We start from the raw sequence: 24409 nt of genomic DNA on the forward strand, positions 1-24409 counted from the left end.
TGCACCACATTGTGCACAAAAAAGTATAGAAAGCCTTCATTTTCGGGGCTTGGAAAACCTTCTCCGACCAGTGCTGATTCTCAATGAACTTTAGCTACTCTAGACCAAGTCTAGCATTCCTTAGTCACCAGGCTCTGTCAATTTTGGATACAGGTGTAGTCATGATGTAAGTACATCATCCCTAGAGACACAGTGATGCTCATTAGAGGAGCCGCGGTGCGAAGCTTTTGCCAGCCAGAGGCATGGGCTGTGTTTTGATGTGCCTTTACTGCGAGTTCCCTAGGTCTGTGGGTTTAAGGGTTAAAAAACCTCAAGGGAGAACACGTCATGTTCTGTCAAGGATGGCACTCTGTCAAGAGTGGCACAGGGCCCCCAGGTAGGGTTTGGATGACTGTGCTGATGTAAGGGGACAGATAAGTACACACACAGCAGGAAACTCAACAAGAAAGAAAAGTAGGTAACTGTAGTTGTGAACTGAAAGGGGCAGGAAATACAAAGAAACAAACTGGATTCCCCCTTGGGGTGTATGCAGAAATGGAAAAGAGTGTTCCACGGACCTTTGAAAACTCCAGCCTTCTGCACCCATTACTATTACAGGGGCCCACTCTGTCTGCTCATGGCTGGGAACAACAGCTGTGGGTGTCTGTAACACAGAAAACACAACAAGGGAAGGGGCAGAGGTTGCCTGCCGGAAACCAACAGTCAAGCTCTGTACAAAGGATCAACATAAGACACAAGAGAGACAAGAACAGAAATAACCGGGGAAAGGAAGTCTAAGAGAAATCTAGCAGAAGGGAATGAAGGAAAAAAACAGTACAATAGAAATGGGTAAACTAAAGGGGAGGACAGAGGACTCAAGGAAGAGAAGGACAGGGATCAAGAACAAGCGGTTGCAAACAAGGAAGAGAGCAAGGGAGCAGCAGCCAGGAAATAGGGGGGCTGCAAACAAAGAAGCAGGGCTGCAGTAACGGATGGCACAAGGTGCAGAAAAACTGTAGTGGATTGCAGAGGACTGTAGTAGGCTGCAAGGCAGAGAGTCCAGAGGAGCAGGACTGAGAGCTGTAGTAGGCAGCAGACAGAGAGCCCAGAGGAGTAGGGCAGCAAGGAGCGAACCCAAAGGAACAGGGCGTCAAGGCAGGGACCAGGGCTGTAGGTAGCGGAGGGTTGCAGGCTGCAAGACAGGGAGCCCAGAGGAGCAGGGCTGTGAGGCAGGGAGCCCAGAAGGCTAGGGCTGTAGGCAGCAGGGTGTAGCAGGCTGCAAGGCAGGGAGTCCAGAGGAGCAGGGCTGTGAGGCAGAGGGCCCAGAAGGCTAGGGCTGTAGGCAGCAGAGTGTAGCAGGCTGCAAGGCAGGCAGCCCCGAAAGAGCACTGGATCAAAGCAGGAAAATGCAGCAGCAGGAACAGCATACAAATTAGAGTCAGAAGGCAAAAAGGGGCTGGGAGGACTCTTGATGGAAGAGACTGAACTCCTGCAGGCAGCTGCTTAAATACAGCCCTGCCCTGTACTGAGGCAGGCTAATCGGCAGCACCTAGAGTAGCACACCTGAAGATAATCTGCCTCCTCCCTCTCTGGTCCTGAGATGGTGGAAGCAGCACTGATTGCTAGGGCTTCAGGGGATTGTGGTTCCAATACAGACGAATGTGAATGGCCAGGAATTGATAGCTGAAGCAGGGTGCATTATGGTACATGTAGTTAGTTGAATTAAATAGGAAAGTACCAATGTTGTGCAAATGGGAATTAAGGACCAAATGTGAATAGGGGTTGTTCAATGAGTATTATGAAGATGAATGAATAACAATTAGTCCATGATGGTTGCAAATGAGTGCGCCCGTGGCGCAGGCATGACATGTGCTAACAAAATCTGTGTGTTCAAATTAGCTACGGTTTAGGACATATCAGCAGTTCATCATTAACAACACAATGGATGGCTGCATTTTCTGGGGAGAGTTGCTGCCACATTGAAGTTTTAAGTTACATAACAAGCATAACAAAAGTCTCCACATTTAAAAGAAGTTCAGGAGAGATAGTTACCAAGATAAAGACTTCTGCAAACAAAATTGTGATCTAATCGAACCCATTTTTAAGCAGCAAAGCATCATAAGACTGAGGATAGCCATAAACCAGGAAAAGCCACCGAAGGAATCTGTATATTTTTAAGACAAGCTTCCATGTTTTATACTTTTAATGGCAGTGGGAAATATTAGGTCCTTATTTTTTATTCATGTACCTTGCGGCATGATATTGAATTTGCCTTGTAAGAAAGCACATTTGAATTCCTTCTTAAGTAGCATTGAATTGTATCTGACACACCATAACGTCTGGGAATCTCTGTGCTGAGCATAAGACCAAAAGTACAAGGATTAGAGACTTAAACATCTATTATCTAGATTTGTGACTATCTAGCTTTAGCTTTGGTAGGAGTTCTAATATTTGGAGCATCTACATTCCTATTCGCTCTCCTTCCAACTGCAACACTGGAAAGGCTTATAGAAATGTATGTAAAATATCGGATATCTGTCCAAATGTGACTATTAAATATGTTATTAATTTTGACAATTTAATCTGATAGTTGTAAACACCAACCAAACCCTTTGCGCAGCTGCAAAAGACTATAATAGCCCTACGTTAATTCTGAATCTGGCTCTATAGTTACATATTTTTCACACTAATGTAAGGAGTGTGGAGATTCTGCATCACAGTGAAGCTGTAGAAGCAAGCAGGTTAATGTCTAATATTTTTCAAACCTGATGGAGGTAATAAAACACACATTTTAAGTGGTTTCCTATGTAAATTAGTTTCCGAGTCTCATTAACAGGAAAACAGTCATTTCCTATAGCTGCACTATCCTTCTAGGACATGTATAGAAACGAAGACATCCACTAAGGATAAAATACTTCACCCAAACTACCAATTACCTTACACAAGTTCACACTAGGTATTGAACATTACGACTACAAAGTGAACACTGATATAAACACCTGCTACTGTAAATTAAGCAAATATAAAAACGGCTGTCTGACAGGTAGTTATGTTAGTCAATATCTCTTTGGAGTGATTTACCTTCACAGCACTAATGTTATTCTGAGAACCTCGAACAACAACCGTAGCACCATACATTCGTGAACGTTGTTTAAAAGAAACTGATATGTTATAGGTTTGTGATATATGTTGAATAGCGGGCGAGTTGGGATCAGGGATTGGTTGAAGAATACCAGCTATAGGTAACTCAAACATCAGTACCAAAGGAAGCAGCTCCTAAAATGAAAGAGAGAGAGACTACAGTAATTATTCAGGACCACTGTTCTTAATCTACTGCTTATATGATTATAAAATGTAGATAACCTGTTTTAACAAGCATCTATGAAAATCAAGTATAACTCAATGAACATTTATATGTTAACACTTGATGCATTGCTACTATATTCTATGAGGGTGCAAGGTCAGAAAATGTTATTGAGGGTTTTTAATTCATTTGAAGAGCTTGAAGGAAGACTGATCCAGTCAGCAATTAAGAACACTATTTAGTAAAGATATACCAGTGATTAAGGTAGTATACCAAAAAAACAAAAGCTGCACATCAATGGGCATGCATACCTTTGCAAGCCATAATCTTCCTCTAGCATGGGTTAGAAGCAAAGAAGTGCTCTGTTTCTTGGGTGATAGCATCATTTGTAAGACCATTTTATACCCAAATGAAAACCAATGCTATGTCATTTGTAATCTGTAAAGGCATGACCACCACATTGTAAGGCCACTCAATAAACATGCCCCATCAGTCTCTAGCGTAAAGAAAGGTGACCCAAAAAAGTGAGTTGCAGAAATCCAGGATTAAAGAGACCATTCTATGTTCCCTATTGGAGATGGTACATATTTACAATAAATAGGCTATTTTATTTAAATAGGCTATATATTTGAATACGTTTATAATTAATTTGATTGTCCTAAAAGAGGAAAAGCATAATTAGGGGCTTTGGGGTGAAGATCAAACAAAAATTAAATTGCTGTTCTGTATCACAGATTTAAGAGAAAATGTGAACTTTTCCAATGGATATCTATAGCATCTCGCTGAATATGTGATGATCACAATCAAGACTTAAGGCCACAAATGTAACCCTTCCCATACATTAAAATATTATGTACATTATCATCAGCTATTGAATGTCTAGTGTAAAGGAAACACACTGTCCTACAATGAATTGGCACTTTTAAGCAACAATTAAACAATGAACAATATACAAGAGGTAAATCAAGCTACTATTGTCGCAAGCCTTTTGTTGAAACATGGATGGAGATCATTTTGCAGCCATAGGTGTGCATGCCTGGATTCCTCGCTTTGTCACATACAATGTATTTCTGTTTTTGTGGCATATTAAATAGCTGGACATGTACTCTGTGTGCATTTGTGTGTGTGGGAGAGAGATATTTATCTTAGTTCAAGGCCGAGTAGTATGTGGATGATGGTTTATCCGACATAAGCAATACATTACAGTTTGCCATTCTAACATCCAAATAACATAACCAGACATGACATATATGGGGTTGATTTGAAAATTAAATAATTCGAAGGATCATCTCTAATCCGAACACTAATTTTTCCGTACACTATAATCTTTTTTAAAAGATGTTGTACATATTTACTCTCGTTGTTAGTGCTTTTTACATCCACGTTTGCCTTTAGCATGGAGTAACCTGATTTTCGGCTATTCTTGCTTTAAATTAGTCAATATTCATTTAAATCTAGCTTCAACATTTCTTTTAAGGATGCTGTTCAGGGGACACATCACATGTTGCCAATATCTGTCTAATGTCATTCATATACAAGTCTCTTGCAGTACATCTCCTTGTATCTGTGGCCATCCTATATACTTCTTATTTTTGCTTTTTTTTATTGCCTGCTCATTATTGCGTATCTTGAGTTACAAGTTTGCACTGTAGTTTAAGTGTACTAAACATATGGGACCTTTGCATTTCTGTTTATCATAGACTGTGATCAATAAAAGGAGTCAAGATCAGCTAAGGTTTGATTGCGTATATTCTTAATAACTGGGACATTTGTGAGTACCATTATTATAGGAATTGAAGTGAATCATGAGAAAATAATGCAAATATTAAAGTGGTTTTGGCCAAAGTAATATTTAGCTAGCGACACCCATTTTTGTTTTAAAATAAATTGTGTAATATGCAGAACCAAAACAGTGGAATAATTAAGGCCCATACATCTTACATTTGTGAAAGCTTCAGGCAACAAATATATCTAAAATAAATGCTTTATCATCCTACGCATTTTGTTTATTTTAATTTGCTTCTAACACAGTTGAATGCAAAGTGCATACTATATCACTATGTTTTTTAAATATGATTTAACATTAAAATAGTTACCCGTATTCGAATCCTGGCAGACTCCACTCCAGCTGGCTGTCCTGCAATTGAAACCTGAAACCGGCAGAAGTGACAGACATTAAATAAACGATATGTTATTGTTTAAATAATCAAGTATGCATTATTTCCACTGCTATATTACACATCTGAACACATTCACTGCATGTAATTAATATTCATGCTTCATCCAAACTTGAAATTCTCCATATCTAAACATTATACATCCAGTGTAGCCCTTGAAACAATGAAAACTATTCATTTGTTGTAATTCAATGTAATTCAATGAGCATTATTAAGTAGAAGTCAAGACCAGTTCAAATAAGCTGTGGTGAGGCTCTTGAGATGTAGGAACTATGGCTATCTTTTCAAAACCCGGAATCACCAGTGAAGCTTGTAGATTTGTAGTATTTGAATTGCTCACCGGGTAGAACTAACTGCATTTTAGGTCCAGGTTTTAAGACTGGTGCACCACAGAAGACTTAAAAGGGGACCCAGGCAGATACAATACTCAAAAACACCTCTAATCACATCGATTTTAAGGGCTTTCTGAAATACAACAAAGGAAGTCATATTTCTTAGAGACAGCGGTAGCGTATTACATAATCGAGGCCCAGAGATGGAAAAATGGCTATCTCCTCTATAAATGCAATGGGAGGAAGGTAGCACCAATAAATACTTGTCTGTCGATCAGAGTGGGGGGGCGGATGATATTGGGAAATCTTATCAGACAGATAAGATGGTGTGAGTCCACTGATGCATTTAAAGATTAGGCAGAGGATCTTAAAATCAATCCACTGCCTAATTGGCAACCAGTGAAGACATGTTCTTAAGGCACAGATTAAAGACTACTTTGGTATCCTGAAGGTAAGTCTAATAGACACATTAGACAGTGACCTACAAAGCTGCAAGGCAGAGTATAGGGTACAACAACCCTTCATCTTCAGGCAGGGTTTCAGATATCTAATCCGGATGTCGATATATGCGGGACACAGAAATAAAGAGTGATGCAGAGTTTCCGTCCTTTGCAGGATCTATAGAGATCGGAACTGTTTGAATTCCAAGTCTTTGCTAATACAGGTGTAGGATAAATGCCTATTCTTAATTACATTCATTGCAAAAAATGTGTACATGATTGAAATACAGCTCATACCAGGGGCACATTTTGTTATACAAATAGTTAAGAAGCTGAATACTGTTCACACAATTGGACATAATTTTTTCTTTGTGCCGTGCAATGTATTTTTCTCCAACCAGTGCGCTGGATCTTTTCCTTATATGCGCAGTATTATCCCACAGCTCGACCTGTCCAATTTCATACAGACAGTTTTTTTACGTGTTTGAACCAAGAGGTTTGTAATATTCCTGGTTGATTAAGGAGATCAAGCAGTGCAGGCTACCAATGCCAGCCAGTGTCCAGTTTTCGCCAGTATTAAACTGGACTTAATGCCACCATTGCTTCGATCGGTAACCATCCTTATTCATAGTCAACAGGAAGATTTGGTGTGGAAAAAGGGAGCCCCAGCAATTTCTTCAGGAATTTGTTTTCACTCACTGTCCGTGATTTAGTTTTGGAAAACCCCAAAAATTCTGTGCCATAGATGCATGCTTGTCTTGCTTTGGATTTCTAAAGAGTTAATGCTGGCTTGTTTAATCTGCCACCTTTTTTGCAAACCAATTTTAATACTGGACCAGCATTGCTATTCAAGATTAAATTAGATTTGGCACATTGATCCTGCCAGGTTCCTTTTCTGTACAGTGTAAGGCCCAGGCAATCAAAGAAAGACCCTTCATCATTAGTGGAATCATTATTACAGAAATTAAAGGCCCTTAACCATCTTTTAAGCCCCAAACCAAACATTTGGTTTTGTTGTAATTGATTGTCAGACCTTTAGAATTGCACAGCTTATCAAAGAGTACAATGTGTTTGCTTAGGTCCCATTTGCTTTTGGAAATGAAAACTGTTTTAACTGCAAATAATAAAATACCCACATGATGATTAGTCACAGGGGGGGCGTCAGCCCGCAGGCCCAATATACTGAAAGCAATGTCATTGATAAATAGGTTAGATAGGAGACAGGCTAAAACACACCCCTGCTTTACTGCTTTTTCCACTGGGAATGAATTTGTTCTTTCTAGTCTCGCACCATTTTAACCTTTAGCCGTGTTGTCAGTGTAAAGGAGGATTGTGGCTTTCAGGAGGTTGTGATGTACTTTGAGATCTACTAGAGTGCACTATAGAATGCTAGGTGATTAAGCTGTCTCAATAGGATACCAGCTAAAATTGGAATGGCATGATCAAATTTATAATTGGCCGAAGAGCCAAATACTTCTTGGTGGCCGGTAATGAAAGGGAGAGCATGACATAGAAGGCGTAATGAATAAAAGATGTCTTGTACAGTTGATCCACCTTGCTGTTTGCATCCCAAATTGGATTGCCAATAGCATTTCAACTTCTTTAACTTTCGGGAAAACGACATGGGCAGTCAAATAGGCAAGGAGGAGAGGGAAAATGTATTGTGTCACCCACGAGATGCTCAGGCCCAAACATGATAACCTCTGTTTTAGTTGGGTTAAGTGGAAGCTTAGACATCATCATTCACTGGCATACTTCAGCAGTTCAATTAACAATATTGTGCAATGAATATGCATACTCATTAACTCACTTATATGTCTGCTGTGAGACAGGCATGGTATCAGCATAGACAAAGACTCAAAGAATTGTTTCAAAACCTTTATTTACCAATGTTTTGAGTTGGTGTAATCCCTAACTGGCCCTAACACTAAAGGGAAGGTTCCTTTAACTGATGTTTCTAAAAGCCGTTGAAGTCTGGAAGTCCAAACTAAAAATCTGTCTGTGTCTAAACCTGTGCTTGCCCTCACTCTTTTGACAAAAATGGGTCAGGAAGTCTTGTAAAAAGCAAAAAGTGGTGGTTCAACAAACATAGGAAACCAGGATTGGTTTCAGGTGGTCTGCTCACCAGCTGTATGTTGGTCAGCTTCAAAGAATGGTCTCAATCGGAAGTGACTGTTTATTGTTTGAACCATGTCACTGTTACTAATGCCTTGGGGTTCTCTTCCCCAAGCTTTAATTCTTTCAGTAACACCAAATAATAAAACTTCCACTTTGATAGGCCTCTTAGGGTTCCCTTCCCCAAGCTTAGGCTTATTTTAAGTTCAAATACAAGTTCAGCTCTTAGGCCTCTCAGAGTCCCCTCTCGCGTTTCAAAACACTAGCTCAGTTTGTAAGGATGTACCTTTCTTTCATATACAGTTCTTTCAAGGGGTAGCATCGGAGAAATTTGAAAATGCCATGTTCTTTGCTCCTCCTAAGCGCGACAACTCCAAGCTTTATTTCCTGCTATTAATATATTTACCTTCAGGGGCTTTCCTGCACCCCTTCTTGTTCCCCTCTGTTTTCTGGACTTCTTTCTCTTGCTCAGTGTCACCTTTCTTTCCTTCTTGTGCCCGCTGGAACCTTCTTTAACTTCCTTTGTGCACACTTGCACCTTCTTTGTTCTTTGCGTAGCCACTGGCACCTTTTCCAGCTTCTTTCTTTCCTTCTCCTGCACACTTGCACCTTCCTCTCCTTGTGCCGACTGGCACCTCCTTTAACTTTCTCTGTACACACTTGCAACTTCTTTGTTCTTTCTGTGCCCCAACACTTTCTCCAGCTTTCTCATGCACACCTGCACTCTCTTTACCAGATTTCCTGTGCACACTTGCACACTTTCCACTCTGCCGGGTTGTTTGCACCCTTCTCTCTCGTTTCAGGTTGCCCGCCCTCTATATTACAGTTCTTTCACTTTGCAACCCTGCTTTTCTACTTACTCATACGTTCTCTTAAACTTGTTACTCTTCTTTCAATCTATAGTGCTTTACTAGTTTCCTTTAATTTACATCCTTTTTTCCGCTCTGTGTCACTTTATGCATTCTGTTTGCCCGCTCTGCTTCTGTCAGGCGTATGCTCCTGAGTCTCTCTCTCTTACTTTCATGAGACTCACCCGGGCAGCAGCACAGTGACAATCGGTCCCTTCTGGTTGTGCGGGCCTGAGGTCGGGGTCTCACCACCTCGCCCTCAAACACCCTTGGGGCTGGAACCAGTATGAAGGGAACGAGCAATGTTCTGACCGCCACTAGGAGCCTGCAGGGTGCTTCGCTCTGGCTATCCCGAGACACGGCTCCCTGGCCACATTGCAGCCCCTCACAAATGCTGGGCCAGCGTCTCGGCATGCAGTTCTCCTCTGGGCTGCCGATCCTGATGCTCTCTGCTCATTGGCTTCTCTCCTCCAAACAAAGTCCCCAGCTAGCTCTCGCACTTGTGTAGAACTACACCTTTTATAGTTGGAAAAACAGTCGAGGGGAGTCAGGTGTGAGTGATAATTAGTAAATGCCTCAGCCCACCACAAATAACCACACTGACTCCAGAGTAAACTCAAGGATGTTTATTAAAGACTTTTGATGGTCGGAATGGTTGATTTGGAAGTTTTCTGTGGGATGTAAAGGGGCTGGGAAATTTGGCGCTAGGGCCAGCCCTTTCCTCTCTCGACTTCCCCAGGCTTGGTTCCTACCTCCCCTGCCCAGATGTCCCTATCAGGGTGGTTAGTAACTCTCAGATCAGAAACACCTCTTAGTCTTTCTTCTTCCCTACACTTTAGGTGTTTGCCGTGAGACGACCGATAATTGGTCACCCATAGATCGAAAAATCAGTGTACAATTGTATAGGACTCACAACTGACATTGCAAGGACAATTGCTCCTGACCTATATTTAAATGTACACCATCTACTAACATCCACCAGTCTGTCCTGCTTTGCTCTTGTTGTAGCATTCCCCGAACGGGGCATTTTTTTGTAATTGATGAAAATGTATCTTTTATCATTGATTCCTCTGCTGCTTTCTGTAAAGAATCTTCCACCCAAGTGATGATGCTATGCAGATACTGGTCAAAAGTTTATTACCACAATTCAGTCATTGTTTTGCTTTTTGGTTACTTCATTTCTTTATTTACAGAACAGGTTTGAGACTCATGCTCTATTACTGTCTTCACATTTTTTCCTTGTTTCTCCATTTCATCAGGACATCGTACTTTGTGTTTTGATGTTTTGATAAAGAAAGCAGTGGGTGATAATAATAAAAATTGCACCTCAAAAAAGTTGTTTCTCTTAATAATATAGAACACACTCATACAATACAACTTATTTTGTCTTGTCCAACCCCTAGAGGGTTCTAGATTACTTCACTAGTATGAATCACTGGTGAATCTTTGTATACACCACCAATTCCAATATAATTAACTACATACCAAAGTTATAGTATGTCTCAACTTTGCTAGGGGGCTACCCCTTTTGTGACGTACTGCTCTGAGACGATGGCTACCCGACTCCCTGGGGAATTTCTAACTTTTCCTCTCCTCTCATTGGATAGAACTCAGGGAATAGGGAATGGTCCCTTCTTTCACCCAGCATCACCCTCATACCTTTTACTCCCTCTCGTACCTGACCCTTCTGTATGCTTAACTTTTAAGCTGTTCTCCCACCACTCCCCTCCAATCTATCATTCACCTCTCCATCCTTCAATCTTACTTACTTTCTCACTCCTATTCTTACTCCCACATGTAACTCCAAATGTCCCTCTACCTCGATTTCCTTTTTCCTCCTTCCTTTCACTCTTCTTCCCCACCTCTTGCTATTCCTTTCAAAATGTCTATCTCACTTAAGGCCAATAGCCACTCCTACTTCCTGCTCTACTACTGTTCCTATTCTGCTACTGCCACTAGCTCTCTACTACCACACACAAACACTCCACAGACGTCCTCCTTAACAATAGCCTCTGCACTCCAGTCGCTCTCGCCTCCTCTGGTCTCTTGGATGTCCTACTCCACCACCGGTCCTCACTCAACTGCAACCCACACAAAACAGCTCCCAAGACCACTCTTATATATCCCTCCCCCTTCATGGATTGGCCACTTACACTACCAATGGCTTACCTTTGTTTCAAGGGGTGTGACAGGGGAGGGATTGGGAGGTTATAAAAGGGCTTTAAGCTCTGCCCCCTTTTCTATGCAGCTTTGATGTAGGGAGATTCTCTTGGTGAGCTGGCTCTTCGCTGGTCTGTGAGATTTCTTGCAAGGAATTTGTGCAGCTTGACGCCAGGTCCTGCCATGGTACCATCCTGGCAGATAAGGAGATGATGGGAGGAAGCCTGTCTACACATTCTCTGGCACCCTGGCTCATTGGGGTTGGGCCCCCTCCCACCCCTGACAATGCTGGATCAATCGCTCTGGCAGACTCAACACATTGAAAATGATCCATAAAGAACTAGTGGAACTAATCCAGCACATGTTCCAACAACCCACCCACTTCCGATAGCCTAGATAACAAAATATTGGAGTCCACCATATTGAATGCTGCAGAAAAATACAACACGATCAGGGATTCATAGCACCTTCATGACTGTCATCGCAGATAGCTACTAGGAAAGTTTCCATCCCATAAGGAGGGCAGAAACTGAATTGAAAGGTATCTAAAATATCTAATTTTTCCACATGGGCTTGTAACTAAGAAGTGACCACCTTTTACAGAATTTCGGCTGACAAAGGTAGCCCCACCACAGGGCGATAATTCTGTAAAGATCTTGAATAGGGAAAAGGCTTTTTTAACAATGGTGTGGCAGTAGATCTTTTAAACCTGCTGGCACAATCCCCTGAGCTAGGGAAATATTGACAAATGTAGCCATAACATCTTCAGCTAAGTAGCTTGATTCTGAACAGCACATACAATACACCATATCAATCATATACTATATAGATTTCAAGGCCTGGCAATACATAAGACCCTTGATAAATCAAAGGAAACACCAGTGGGTAGCAAGTCATACATGTGTGATTTTATCTTTCAGACTGTTTGACAAATATCCGCTTGAGTATTTCACAGCTGAAGGAAAAGGACTAGATGATACACTCGGAGGGTTTAGAAACGTTCTTATGTATGTGATGAATCTGATAATGTCATTACTCCTTCCCCAGGGGAAATCTCTCCCAATGTGGCCAGGGATGGCAGCCGCTACCTGTTCCTGACCCTGTGGGCAGATATAAGTGAGAGGATCACATTGGGGGAGGTGACCCTCAGAGGGGCGACACATCATCAGATAAAACCTGGTATTCCCCATTCCTTTCTAGGGATACTCCTTCCATTTCTCATGCCTTAGTGGTATATTGTGCTAATTCCCTTCAATCATCCATAAGACCTACTGGTAACACCATCCAATACTCTACACACCAAGAACTGCCTACAACTCCGAAACATCTAGAAATATTAGGACGAGGAGGCTGAAGGGAGTAATGCATATCAACAGGGACAAGAAGCACCAAAAACACTTTAGTGGTTGTGAGCGTATGATAGGTGCCGGGACATTTAAAAGCTTTGCCCAGCATCATGTGGGAGAGCACTACCTGGGAAAACCGAGCGAGACCTTGCGGTGTTGACCGAGGGACTGTCAGGATGTCAAGATGACCATGGAACAGGCAGGCTCGGAGGGCAGGCAGGAGTCAGAGGACTGCAGAGGCCAGTTCAGCATCTGGCAAATGTGAGAGGGAAGGAAGAAGAAACTTCCTAGCAGCCACGGGAACCTGGAAGCAGCCTCACCACCACCCGAACATGGTACGAGAGCCCAGAGGAAAGTGGGAGCCGCGAAGGACATGGAAGCTGTTCGGTGAAGCAGGGAGGCCACAAGGTGAAGGCGGGACATCAGAGTGCCGCCTCACGTCTACTGCTAGGGAACTGAAGGATGCCACAAGAAACCGGTGAGTCCTAGAGAGAGATAACGGGGCACCGGGACACTTCGGCAATGTTGCCAGAGAAAGACAAAAGTGTATAAAGTGAATGAGAAGAATTATGAAATCCAATATTACCCGAAACGGGTTTACAGATGAATGTGAGAGAAAAGCAAATTTCACAATAGTATAAAGTAAAATTGGATGAAAAGCCCTGGCAGGAGAGTAAAGCAGGCAAAAGCAAGTAAAGTAAAATTAGATGAAAAGCCCACTTACATCCAAGTACATTTTATGATTTTTATATGCAAGTATTGTATTGAACAAAGAGCCCTAAGGAAGATTCAAGCCCTTTGGAGTTGGAAGTGTCTTGAAGAGAAACCCAGGAAAAGGAGTTGTCCCCTGGAACTGTGAACTTTGTCCTTAAGAGAAACCTGGGGAAGGGACTTGTCCCCTGGAACTGTGACTTTTATCTATTGGGAACCTTTGGTGTTGGAGTTATACATTTCTTTTGAACTTGAACGTTTGGACACTTATGAGGCCAAAGACAAATAATAGATATGTTTTCTAGAATGTGAGGGTGTGGATAGGATATCAAAAACAGGACATTTGGTTGATGTAGGGAAATACCTACTAGAGTAGGCTTTTCCAACCCTGTTTTAGTTATTTTTAAATTGTATAGCCAACATGATGAGCTCACACTGTCCACGTCTCATTCATGGCTCTTCGCATATAGTAGAAGAGGCTCATATAGTGCTGTAGCAATGTTCCTCAGGAAATAGCTTCCTTATAAGAATTTAAGCTGATCTTTCAAGGTCCCTCGAAGATGTATTCCTAGATTTCCTCCATGCTTTTTCTTTCTGATGATATTCACGTTTCATATCTAAAAGCCCAAGGATATTTCAGGGAGCAGGATTCTTATTACAGTAGCAATGATCCTGAGAGGGTTAGTATGGGAAAAAATGAGAAAGGAGTGTGGAAAGTCAAGAAGGCGTGGCCATGAGAAATGACAAAGGACATGTGCAAAATAAGGTGGGTGGAAAAGGCAAGGCCATAGAACTGGATGAAAAGTGAGGGGAGAGCCTCAGATAACCCAACCCCATAGATCTGCCGCAGCCCCTTTTAATGGAATGTGAAGGCTACATTCCAGCTGGGGAGAGGGGAAGATGGAGGAGGGCAATGCTCAAAGAACGTCAGTGGAAGTCCATGATCAGACTCATGGAAACCTGCTGTTCAAATACATGTATTGAAGAGAAACCAAAACAACCAACCATGGTGAAGCCCTGGAGAATGGTAACAAGATAAAAAGTGCTGACATGTGAGACAGAGGGGAAACATGTCCTAGAGTGTGGGGAAAGAGTCTTGTGAATGCTGAAAGAAGTAGCAAATCTGACACTTGGAACAGGCATTCTGTGATGCTGAAAAGGTGTGAGTGCAAAAGGTGGTGCTGATGGAGGGGGATTGGGGTTGGAACCCTGCAATGGAAATGGTCGAGGGAGAAAGGACAACGTTATTTTTCTGAAAACTTACGATCTTTACTCCCCTGAAAATTGCAGCCAACTTGCTTGTTTTAACTTCATACAGGATCGGCTTTATAGTGAACAAGGGGTGCAGGGGCACCCCCGGAGCCCTTACAACCGAATGGGGGATTTCGTCGAGATTTTCAGCCATTTGGAATTTTCGAACGCCCAAAATTCGGCCAAATCTCCCATTCAGGCTTTTATTTCTGGCTTATTGGACGTTTCCGATGGATAGAACAGAAGGCATTCCTTTAGAACATTAAGCAAGTGGATGAGCAAAATAATACTGCGTAGAGTAATGCTGGTAGCTGGATCTGGGAGAAAATAATTCATAGAGCATCACAAAACCAAAACTGAAGCAAACATTAGTGTATACTCATAGTGTAGTTGGAGTATCTATCCAGAGTGCTTAAAGATCCTTAAAGGAAAATCAGTATATGCAGAGATGGAAGTCCAAATCCCCAAGCACTCTTGATAAAGTGATGGAAAGTAGCATCATTTATTTTGGGGATTGGCGTCAAGCTCCTAGAGAGCTGAATAATTCAAAGGAAAAACAGTACATACTGGGAATTGAGGTTTAATGTCCCAGCTATTCTTGAGAAAGAGTGAACACGGATTGCCTTTTGGGGAAGTTGAAATACCAGCTTCTCAACAACAGTAAGAAAGAATGAACTCGACACCACTACATCCTGGTAATTGAACTCCAGGCTTCCATCCATTCTTGATAAAGGCACTGAAAGAAGCTTTATTGCATTGCTGGGAGTGTTAGTCAAAGCTCTAAGATTCCAGTGAGAAAGAGACTGAAACAAACATCACATGGGGGGAACTGAAGTCCTTGTTCTCAGCTACCACTGATGAAGAGACAGATGGGACACACTACCTGCTGGAAGCTGAAGTACAACTTCTCAAACAGCCGACAGAGAAACTGCTGAAGAAATAACTGTAGCTACATCAAAGACCATGTTTAGAGTTTTGAACAACTTTACCCTCCTGAATCTCAATGCATTTCTTGAACTCTGTCTTTCATCTGTCATCTTGTTTTTTTTAGACGCCACCAAAAGAAATTGCTTTCCATATTTCATTTTGATGAATCATCAGTACTTTCTACCATAGTATTTCCTGCACATCAAGATACGTAGCATTATTCAAAAAATGCTGTATTAGAGCTCAAATTAAAATACATTTTGAATATTGAAATAACATTCAGATTTAAACCAATGAGCTCAAAGCAAGTCTCTCTCACTGCTTACTAGAAATAAATATTACCTCTGTTCAGGATTGTAGAAGAAAACAGGACACAGACATACACAAAAGAAGAAAAATGAGTCCAATCATTTCACAACAACCTGAATCCTGCAAATGAGAGCTGAATGCATTTGTTGAAATGTAGTTGGCCGAGCTCAGAACGGGAAGCCTGAATGGAAGGATTGATCAAAAAAGTGGAATTTCAAATGTGAACCAGTACCAACGGAACTAAAAAAATAAATGCAAGACACTCTTTGTATGTTTTGACACTACATAAAATGCCCAGGGAAGACAGTCCTTTTCACTAATGGTTCAAATTTGATGGAGGTTAAATTTGGTAATAAGTAGTTTGATCTCGATAATAGTGATAGCAAATGTCAAAGACTTCAGGACGAAGTGGGTAAGAAACATCATTATTTAACATCTACAACACAAACATTGTATTAACAGGATAACTAAAAGTAATCGGGCATCTTGAAAACATAATACATGATAATCTGCAGTCCATATAAACAATCCCTCTATTCTGGCGCATATGTTAGTATTAGGTGATTTGACTGTCATCATTGTGAATGTATGGCGGAACTTGGGTTGTTGCATATTGGCAGATGAAACCTAGTATATTTCTAACAGCAATGGTAGTAATATAAAATAATAAGGACAGGTTAAAAATACATAAAGTGCCAAGAAATCTGGAGTTACTCTAATTTAATGGAAGTACATCCTCACATTCACTAGCTAAAACAATGTTTTAATTGGATCAATCAGACGGAATACATATTATGAACTTAAATAATTTTAGACCACTTTAGATCTGAAGAAGTGTGATTAAATCCAAAATACCCATAATGCCCTGTTTCTGTACCTTTGTGAAATGCATCATCCACAGAGACTATGATTCAGATGCATCATTTTCTAATAAAAGAATGTCCCTACAAACTGAGATGGCTCATCCCAAATGAGTAGCTTGCAGTGAAGTAGCTACTGCCATGGCAAGGTTGTTAAAATGTTGCAGGGTTAATCTAGCACGGGAGTCTGCAACCAGTGGCTTTCCAGATGTTTTGGACTAAGACTGCCATGATCCCTTACCATAGAATATGTTGGCTAGGACTGATGGGACTAGTAGACCAAAACCTTTGGAGAGCCAAAGGTTGCAGATGCCTGATCTAGCAGGTTGGAGATTTTTGTGCACAAAGAATTTATGGATATTTCAGAATAATCCTTACAACCCAAACAAGCAGCAAATTCCCAAGATATCTAATGGCTGGTTTGATTAGGGGGATACAAAACATAATTTATGAGTGCAGGAGTTACTGCTATAAGATTCAGATGAAAAACGTATTATTAAAATACTATCTCCGAAACACTATCAGACAAAGTGATAGAATGGTGTTCTCAGATTATTACCCATGGGACTACATTTCATCTAAATGATCTGGAAACTTTACTACATGTTGATTGTTGTTTTTCACATTTTACAAGATGGCATTGGCTTATAATCCTATTTTCTCACTGTCAAAAGTCTACAATGACAACCCAATCACAGAGGCTGAGGATAGGGATGATGGGGAAATTGTATTAGCAGAAGTAAAACAAGACAGTACCATTCAGAACAACATTTGAATAATTTCATTATGAATGGAATATTCAGGAACTCTGGTTTACAAAAGATTTTAACGTTGTATGGAGGTCATTCTTTTAAAATGCTTTAGGGAGCAATACCACTACATTACCTGATTGCTTTTTTCTGCCTGGTTGTTCCTGTTCGAATCTGGAAAATGTATGTGGCATCCTGTTTCTTCCATCACTTTTTTTATATTGTTGCCACCTTTTCCAATGACATGTGAATGTTCTGTGTGCGACACGTCCATCTTCAATGTAACCCGGTTACTCTAAAGACAAATAGTTTTCATGCTTAAGGTCAGCAGAATGAATCCCAAGTGAAGGTTAGCATACAAACTAAATGTGTGTCCTTAAAAACATAGATAACAAGATGTACACTGTGATATTTATACTTTTGCTAAGCTATTAGCTTCTAGGTGAACTAGTAGGTTACAGGAGATTCTGGACTACAGACAGTTCATTTATTCTGAGAATGAAGAAAAACAAAAGACAATCCGATTCAAACCATTGTTTCCCACTAGAATAGCATCTTTTAAACATCAGGGAATGCCACTTGATATATTTGACGTGATCACCCACTAAAGTATTTATAAAGTAACATCAACATTTGTAATGATAAAACCAATTGTTCAGTAGTGGTTATGCAGAGAACATACATTTTAATGAGTTTCGGATGTATCCATTTTCTTTTATTTTTAAATTATCTGAGTGGCCACAGATCTCAATGCTGATTTGGTCCCAATACAGCTTTGAAATTGATAGTGCACAAACCTTCGAGCTGCGGTTTGTCGTTTCACCACTAGGTAGCTCCTTGCTATTAATGAGGGTTAAAGCAACAGTGCCTTTATGTGCTGGCCTTGGCCACATGTGTGCAGCATGGAGGGGTGGAGTGCGATGTAAATATTAATTCACGTCCATAGGCATTCAGGTGCCCATCGCTCAATGTAGCAGCAGTGACTGTGGTGTAACCATGATAAACTAGGGTCTGGGTTTGCCTCAGTTGCATTTTCGTAATCAACTTCTCCCCCCAACTTCCAGTGCTATGCTGACAACACACAACTCTTCTTCAAACTTCCTGCTGACCCTCTTGTACCTTCCATCATCCCTGACTGCCTTTCTGCCATCCAGGCCTGGTGCACTTAAAATGATCTCTGCCTCAATGCCAGCGAAATGGAGATCCTTCCTATTGGGACCACTTCACCCGACTTCTTCCCTTCACTCTGGCCTTCTTCCATGGGCTCTCCCTTTGCTCCCTCTTCTGAAGCCAGAATCTCCTGAGTCATATTTGACTCATCTCTCTCCTTCCTCCCTCACACTCGGGACATTGCCAAGAAGTCCCACTTTCAGCTCTTCCTTCTCAAAGAAATTCTACCTTTTCTCACCTTCCCCCATAAGCTCAATGTTATCCCAGCTCTGGTTCTCTCTAGGCCTGACTATTGCAATAGCCTTCTCCTGAATCTACATTCTTCCAATCTGCGACCCTTCCAGCTAATCCAGAATAGGGCAGTGAGACTTATCTTTGGCCACAAGCCCAGGGACTGCATCTCTCCTGCCCTAAAAAGTCTTCACTGACTCCTGGTTTCTTCACGGATTACATCCAAATCCCTCTGTATCATCCTCAAGGCTGTCTCGGGCTGGGGACAAGACTATCTGCAACTCTCTCTTACTAAATATTCCTCCACTACCTTTGCACTCCTCTGGCACAAACTCTTTGTGTGTAAAGTGTTTTTCTAAACAGAGGGCAGGAGGTTGATCGCTTTCTTCAGCTGTCTCCCCTCTTTGGAACAGCCTCTCCACTCCCTCTCCATATTTTATTGCTACATTACGTGGTTACTGTACAGTCTGTGCATAATATACAGAGACTGCATCTCTGGCCTCAGTCCCAAGGGATCCAATTTGTGATTCCTGAGCTGGGATCTGCAAAATTATGTAGACAGCGTTTCCATAATCCTGGGAGCAACATACCAATTTTGCTATCGTTATGAATTGTGAATGCATCATGAAGCAAGATACAGACAACAGATTCAAAGTTCAAACAAAAGTGGTTTATTTAACTTAATTGTCAGGATGGATGAAGGCCTAATGGCCTATTCTAAGGTGGAATTTCCCTACCCAAAGAAACTAAAGAAAGTCTGAGTCAAAGAGTTCAACTTAAAAGTCTGCGGTGTCCAAAACCTATACTTGCCCTCACAACTAAATTTAAATAATGTGTAGTGATTTCAGCAATACAAGAAATAGTGTTCCAAACAAAGTTCTGAGCTTCTTCCAGCTACTAGCTTACTTTTCAGCTTCCCTTCTTCCAGTTCAAGAAAGATCCACACAACCTCCGGGTCTCCTTTGCCAAGTTCAAAAACGCTCTGCTAAATCTCACATTTCCCTTCCCAGAGACCAAGACAGTTCCACAAAACTTTGGGGTTCCCTTCCCCAAGTTATAAACCGCCTAATGTTTATTCAGAACAGTTCCAAATCAACGTTCTCCTTCTTTGTGTTTCTTAATGACTTTCTCTTACTTTGCTCCAGCAACTTCTTTAGCTTTCTCAATTAGGGTTCCCTGATTTAGGCGCAGTTGTTAGACCACACGGTCCACCCACTACAGGTCGTGCAACCAGGAACCCTAGGCTTTCCGCCCTACACAGGTTCTTCCATATCTATACCTTTGTCAAGGTTCACATTCCCATGGCGTCTCCTTATTCGCCTTTTGGCTTTGCCACAATGTGTCACCTTTCCTTTGCCAGTCTTTGGCGTTGTCATACTGTATGCATGCATATAGTTCCCTTCACACTGGTTTTGTTTCCCCGCCACTTTGCTTTCAGGTTCTTTCACAATTTTATATACTTGAAGAGGTCTGTATTTCATATGGCTTTTGCTTTTCATTCACAATAGGCAATATCTGAGGTTCACATATTCTTTTTGTCAGATCATGACTCTGTTAAAAGCTTTCATTTGACTTGGTATTCAATATATGTTAGCTTTTACTTTTCAGATGGCACATTTTAGTGTCCTTAATGTCCTGCCAACCCGTGGCATTGGGTTGGATTCATCGTGCACATGCTTTTCCATTCACTCAGCATTCACTTTGGTATCCCCTCAACCCCCAGGAGCACCCCGGCTTCAGTGATTCTCCCTCCTCACTCATTGGACATTGCCGTCTCCCCCAGGAAGCTGTTCTTATTGTCTAGGCTCTACTTGCACCTCTTTCTGCAACCACAAGCCCGGGTCACACTTCAATCTCTCTTGGTATCCAGCTGACAGCTCTGCTTTCTTTCTGCAGATACTGTCGGGAGTTTGGCTTTTCTCTGCCACTCCTGCTATGCAACTCCAGACACCGGTAGCTCCGCTTTCTCTCTGTGGATCCTGGCGGGAGTTTTGGCTTCTCTGTTGTGTGTCCCAGCTCCTGCTGCGCAACTCGATCATCAAGGCTCCCCCTCTTGTGCCTGTCTTGTGGCCCGCCTGACCCTGGACTCTAGAGTTCCCTCGGGTCGTCTCTCGGTGTCCTAGCTCTCCTGCAGGACCCACCACGGCCATCTCCTCACATTCAGGATTCCCTGCTGGTCTCTTTGCTGTTGGTCTCCTCCCTTCTTATACAGCTGAAACCACTTGACAGGTTGCAGGTGTGAGTCCCAGATTTGAATTGCCTGGTGGTAACTAGTAAAGCAGTTGAGACATGCCTGACCTTTACTATACTCTGCAGGCCTTTTCCTCATCTCAGTACTAGTGTGGTGAAATGACGTACTAGTGTTCACTACTCTTAGTTGCCTCTTCCTCATCCCAGTAACAGTGGGTTGAATGATGTAAAATGTGGGGAGATGTGTTATAATAGCCCATAAAGGCCATGAGAGGGTTGGGTTGGCCTTCATAAGGAAAATGGGGGATACCATGTCTCGCCTGTGGATATCCTCTCCCCAATCACTAAAGACCCTCCACTCAGGTGATCTTCCCTCGCTTCCCCACCCCCAGAGTCAGGATCCAAAAGTGATGGCATTTCCCTAGCCACCTAAAAAGACGACCCGAGGGGAGTAGGTGCGAGGATACCCTCTAGTTTCTCAAAGTATGTTCTTCATTGTCTCTCGCTCTTCCCTATGGCTGTCTTTTTCTCTGTGTGTGGCCTCTGCCCACTCTTCGTATCCTATAAGTTCCTGCAATGTGTCTGGATATGCAATGATGTACTAAAATATTCTAATATAATAATTAACTGATTTTTCTTATCAGCATGCCCCACCCCCAAGAGTTGGAGGTCGTCCACCAACAAAATGAGGACATTAAGAGCACCCTCTAGCTAGCACACATTGCAAATGGTATGTTCTGTTACCTTACAGAATGTCAGTGGGGTTTATACTGCACGTTACAGTCTATGGTATGCCTCTCTGACTTCTGTCACTTACAGTGATGCAATGTTTTCTGGCATGTAACCTGTGTTAATTATGCTATGTTACTAATGTTATTGTACAATGTATTCTGCACCCCGCCGACAAAGCCATTTTTCTCTCAACTACAAGTGTATGTTTCTCTCTGCGCATATCTATCTTTATCTCTCCCTCCCATTAACTGTAACTTTCTGCAGTCTGTTTTGGTATGTGGCGATGTGCTAAAATATTCAAACATACTATTGTATTATGATTTTATTGACAGAGGCTCACTGTTAACAGTCACCTGCAGAAGGAGGGTATTGAGAATGTTGTCCCGTTAGCAGGTATTACAAATGTTGTGTTCTATTACTGTACAACATATTACTAGGGTTTATACCACACATCTCTCTCAACAGTATATATCCCTCTCACTTGTCATTTATAGTAATACAATGTTTTCATGAGTACAACCTGCATTCATTAAGTTGTATCACTGTATGTTATTGTAAAAAGTAGAACACACACCAGTAACAAAGGCAATCATATGGTCTCTATACTGCATGCCTCTCTCTATCCCCCATTTCTTCTGTAACCTCCTTAAACGTGTTCCATTGCATGATGTTCTAAACATTTCTAACATAATGAAATGTTTCTTCGCAGAGAAGGAGGCGCCATGGATTGGGAGGGCCACCCATTTATATTGTGGAGAGACCAAAGCAACAGCATTTCCACCCATACTCCTAGCAGACAGCACCCTGTATGTGTCAGATTTTCTCAAAGCTGAAAGTTCACAGGAAGCTTTTGCAACATTTTGCTCACAGAGTACGCTGAATCAGTGATGATTTGGACATGCTAGTGCAGAGCAAGGTCAGGTGCCTACTCCTACCTTTCAAGTAGAAATTGTAGGTTACCATTAGGAGGGTGCAGATGGAGCCCCGACCCTGTATTCCACCTGTTTGTAATGTTTTACACCATTGTAGCCCCGCCTTCTATTCACACACCCACCCACCCAAACACATCATTCCAATCCTTGCCTTCTCCTCACATGCCCACACTGTTGTACTTCCTGCTTTCTCCTCACCAGCAACACCCAACACATACCCATACTCCTACAACCATGCAGACCCCAACACCACCTTTGGCACCACTAACTTTCCCACCACCTACTTTGGCACCACTGTTCACCCGCTTTCCAGTTTGATATCTGTAAGGGTGCAGAAGTAGACGAGGGACACAAAGGTTGTATGCTTGTTGACAAACTTTTATTTAACAGAAAATAAGGAAAATAAGCCTGCCTGGCCCTATAACTTAGAGGGGTTTCTCTGCCTCAAACAAAACTAAGGATGGTGTCAGAATGTCAGTCCAAAAAAATAGGTCACTGTCCATTGTCCCAAATCTATTTCCATCCCTTATACTCTAAAAAGAAATCTATATAACTAGTTTCACCCCGACTTCAGAAAGGTGGTTCACTCCTTCTGGATGGTTTCATGCAGTTTGTGACTGTAGGAGGAATATCCCTCTTCCCCTGTCCGTCACTAAGCCTTTCAATGTAGTTCCACACAGGTGGAGGGGGGAGTCTCCCTTCCCCAGGGCTCCTTAGGCAACCCTTCACTGTGCTACAAAGATGGGGACACATGCCTCCCTTACCCAAGCATTTCTTAGGCCCTCTTTCAATATTCCCAATTATGTCCGTGATTTTGCCAGTGGATATATTGTTCTTCCTGTGGTCTTCTCTTGTCTTTTGCCAAAGGATATCTCACTCTTCCCCTGGTCTTCTCTTGACTTTTGTCAAAGGATCTATTTTTCTTCACCTGGTTTTCTCTTGACATTTGCCAAAGGATATGCCTCTCTTCCCTTGGTCTTTTCTTCCAGTTTACTATCCTGCCAGGCACTGTTTCTCATATGGTAATCTCCGGTTCCCTCAATACATGGGTCCCGGACTTGCGGTTCCTCCAGGGAGGATCAGACAGCGAGAGTGCCTCCTTTCTTTTTATCTTTGGACAGCTTGGGTGTGACTGAGAGCTAATATGTTTGTTTTGGTTCCGCGAAGGGCTCTTCAATCCTATTCTTCCTCATAACAGTATCTACAGAGCCATAGTTTTCCAAGTTTTCCTTCCTCTTCCTCATCACAGTATGGTTTTCTCATACTCCCAGACAGGTCTACTCTGCATAAAGTAACTATGAGTAGGAAGATGAGGTAAAGAGGATGGGAGTGTGTTGGCCCCAACAGTGTGGGGGATGTGTTTTTGAGGGTAGAGTAGTAGTTGTTGTATGGTGTTGTATGTTGTTCTGCTTTAATAGTCTCCCCTTCCTCCTTCCTCCACAAAGGGGCTCCAGTCTGGTGGGATCCTCCCACTGAGTATCACCCTCCCAGCCCCCACCACATCCAGCCGGAGGACAATCGGGTAGTGGACTCACCTCTCTGGCCCCATGGGAAAGGTCCCCCCCCCCAAGGGAGGAAGTGATGACATCAAGAGATTTGTCACATGTCTGAAAGGCCCATTGCCCCTCCCAATGGTACACATACAG

The 24409-nt window shown here is 42.1% G+C and overlaps 1 protein-coding gene across 2 annotated transcripts in view; it reads right to left on the reverse strand.

Annotated features, from left to right (window-relative positions):
* The window catches only part of BICC1 (BicC family RNA binding protein 1), a 1115336-nt gene that overhangs the window by 209652 nt on the left and 881275 nt on the right, over positions 1-24409 (reverse strand). Inside the window, exons 5-7 of one of the 2 annotated variants that reach the window (XM_069611225.1) lie at positions 17645-17803; positions 5380-5433; positions 3061-3255 (exon numbers count right to left, since the gene is read on the reverse strand). In XM_069611225.1, coding sequence (XP_069467326.1) covers positions 3061-3255; positions 5380-5433; positions 17645-17803 — 408 coding nt within the window. The remainder of the gene's footprint in view (positions 1-3060; positions 3256-5379; positions 5434-17644; positions 17804-24409) is intronic. The other variant, XM_069611226.1, reaches the window with a different exon arrangement.

Source organism: Ambystoma mexicanum, chromosome 8 (assembly GCF_040938575.1).
Source record: "Ambystoma mexicanum isolate Mex_15411 chromosome 8, UKY_AmexF1_1, whole genome shotgun sequence".
In the NCBI taxonomy this organism is placed as follows: domain Eukaryota; kingdom Metazoa; phylum Chordata; class Amphibia; order Caudata; family Ambystomatidae; genus Ambystoma; species Ambystoma mexicanum.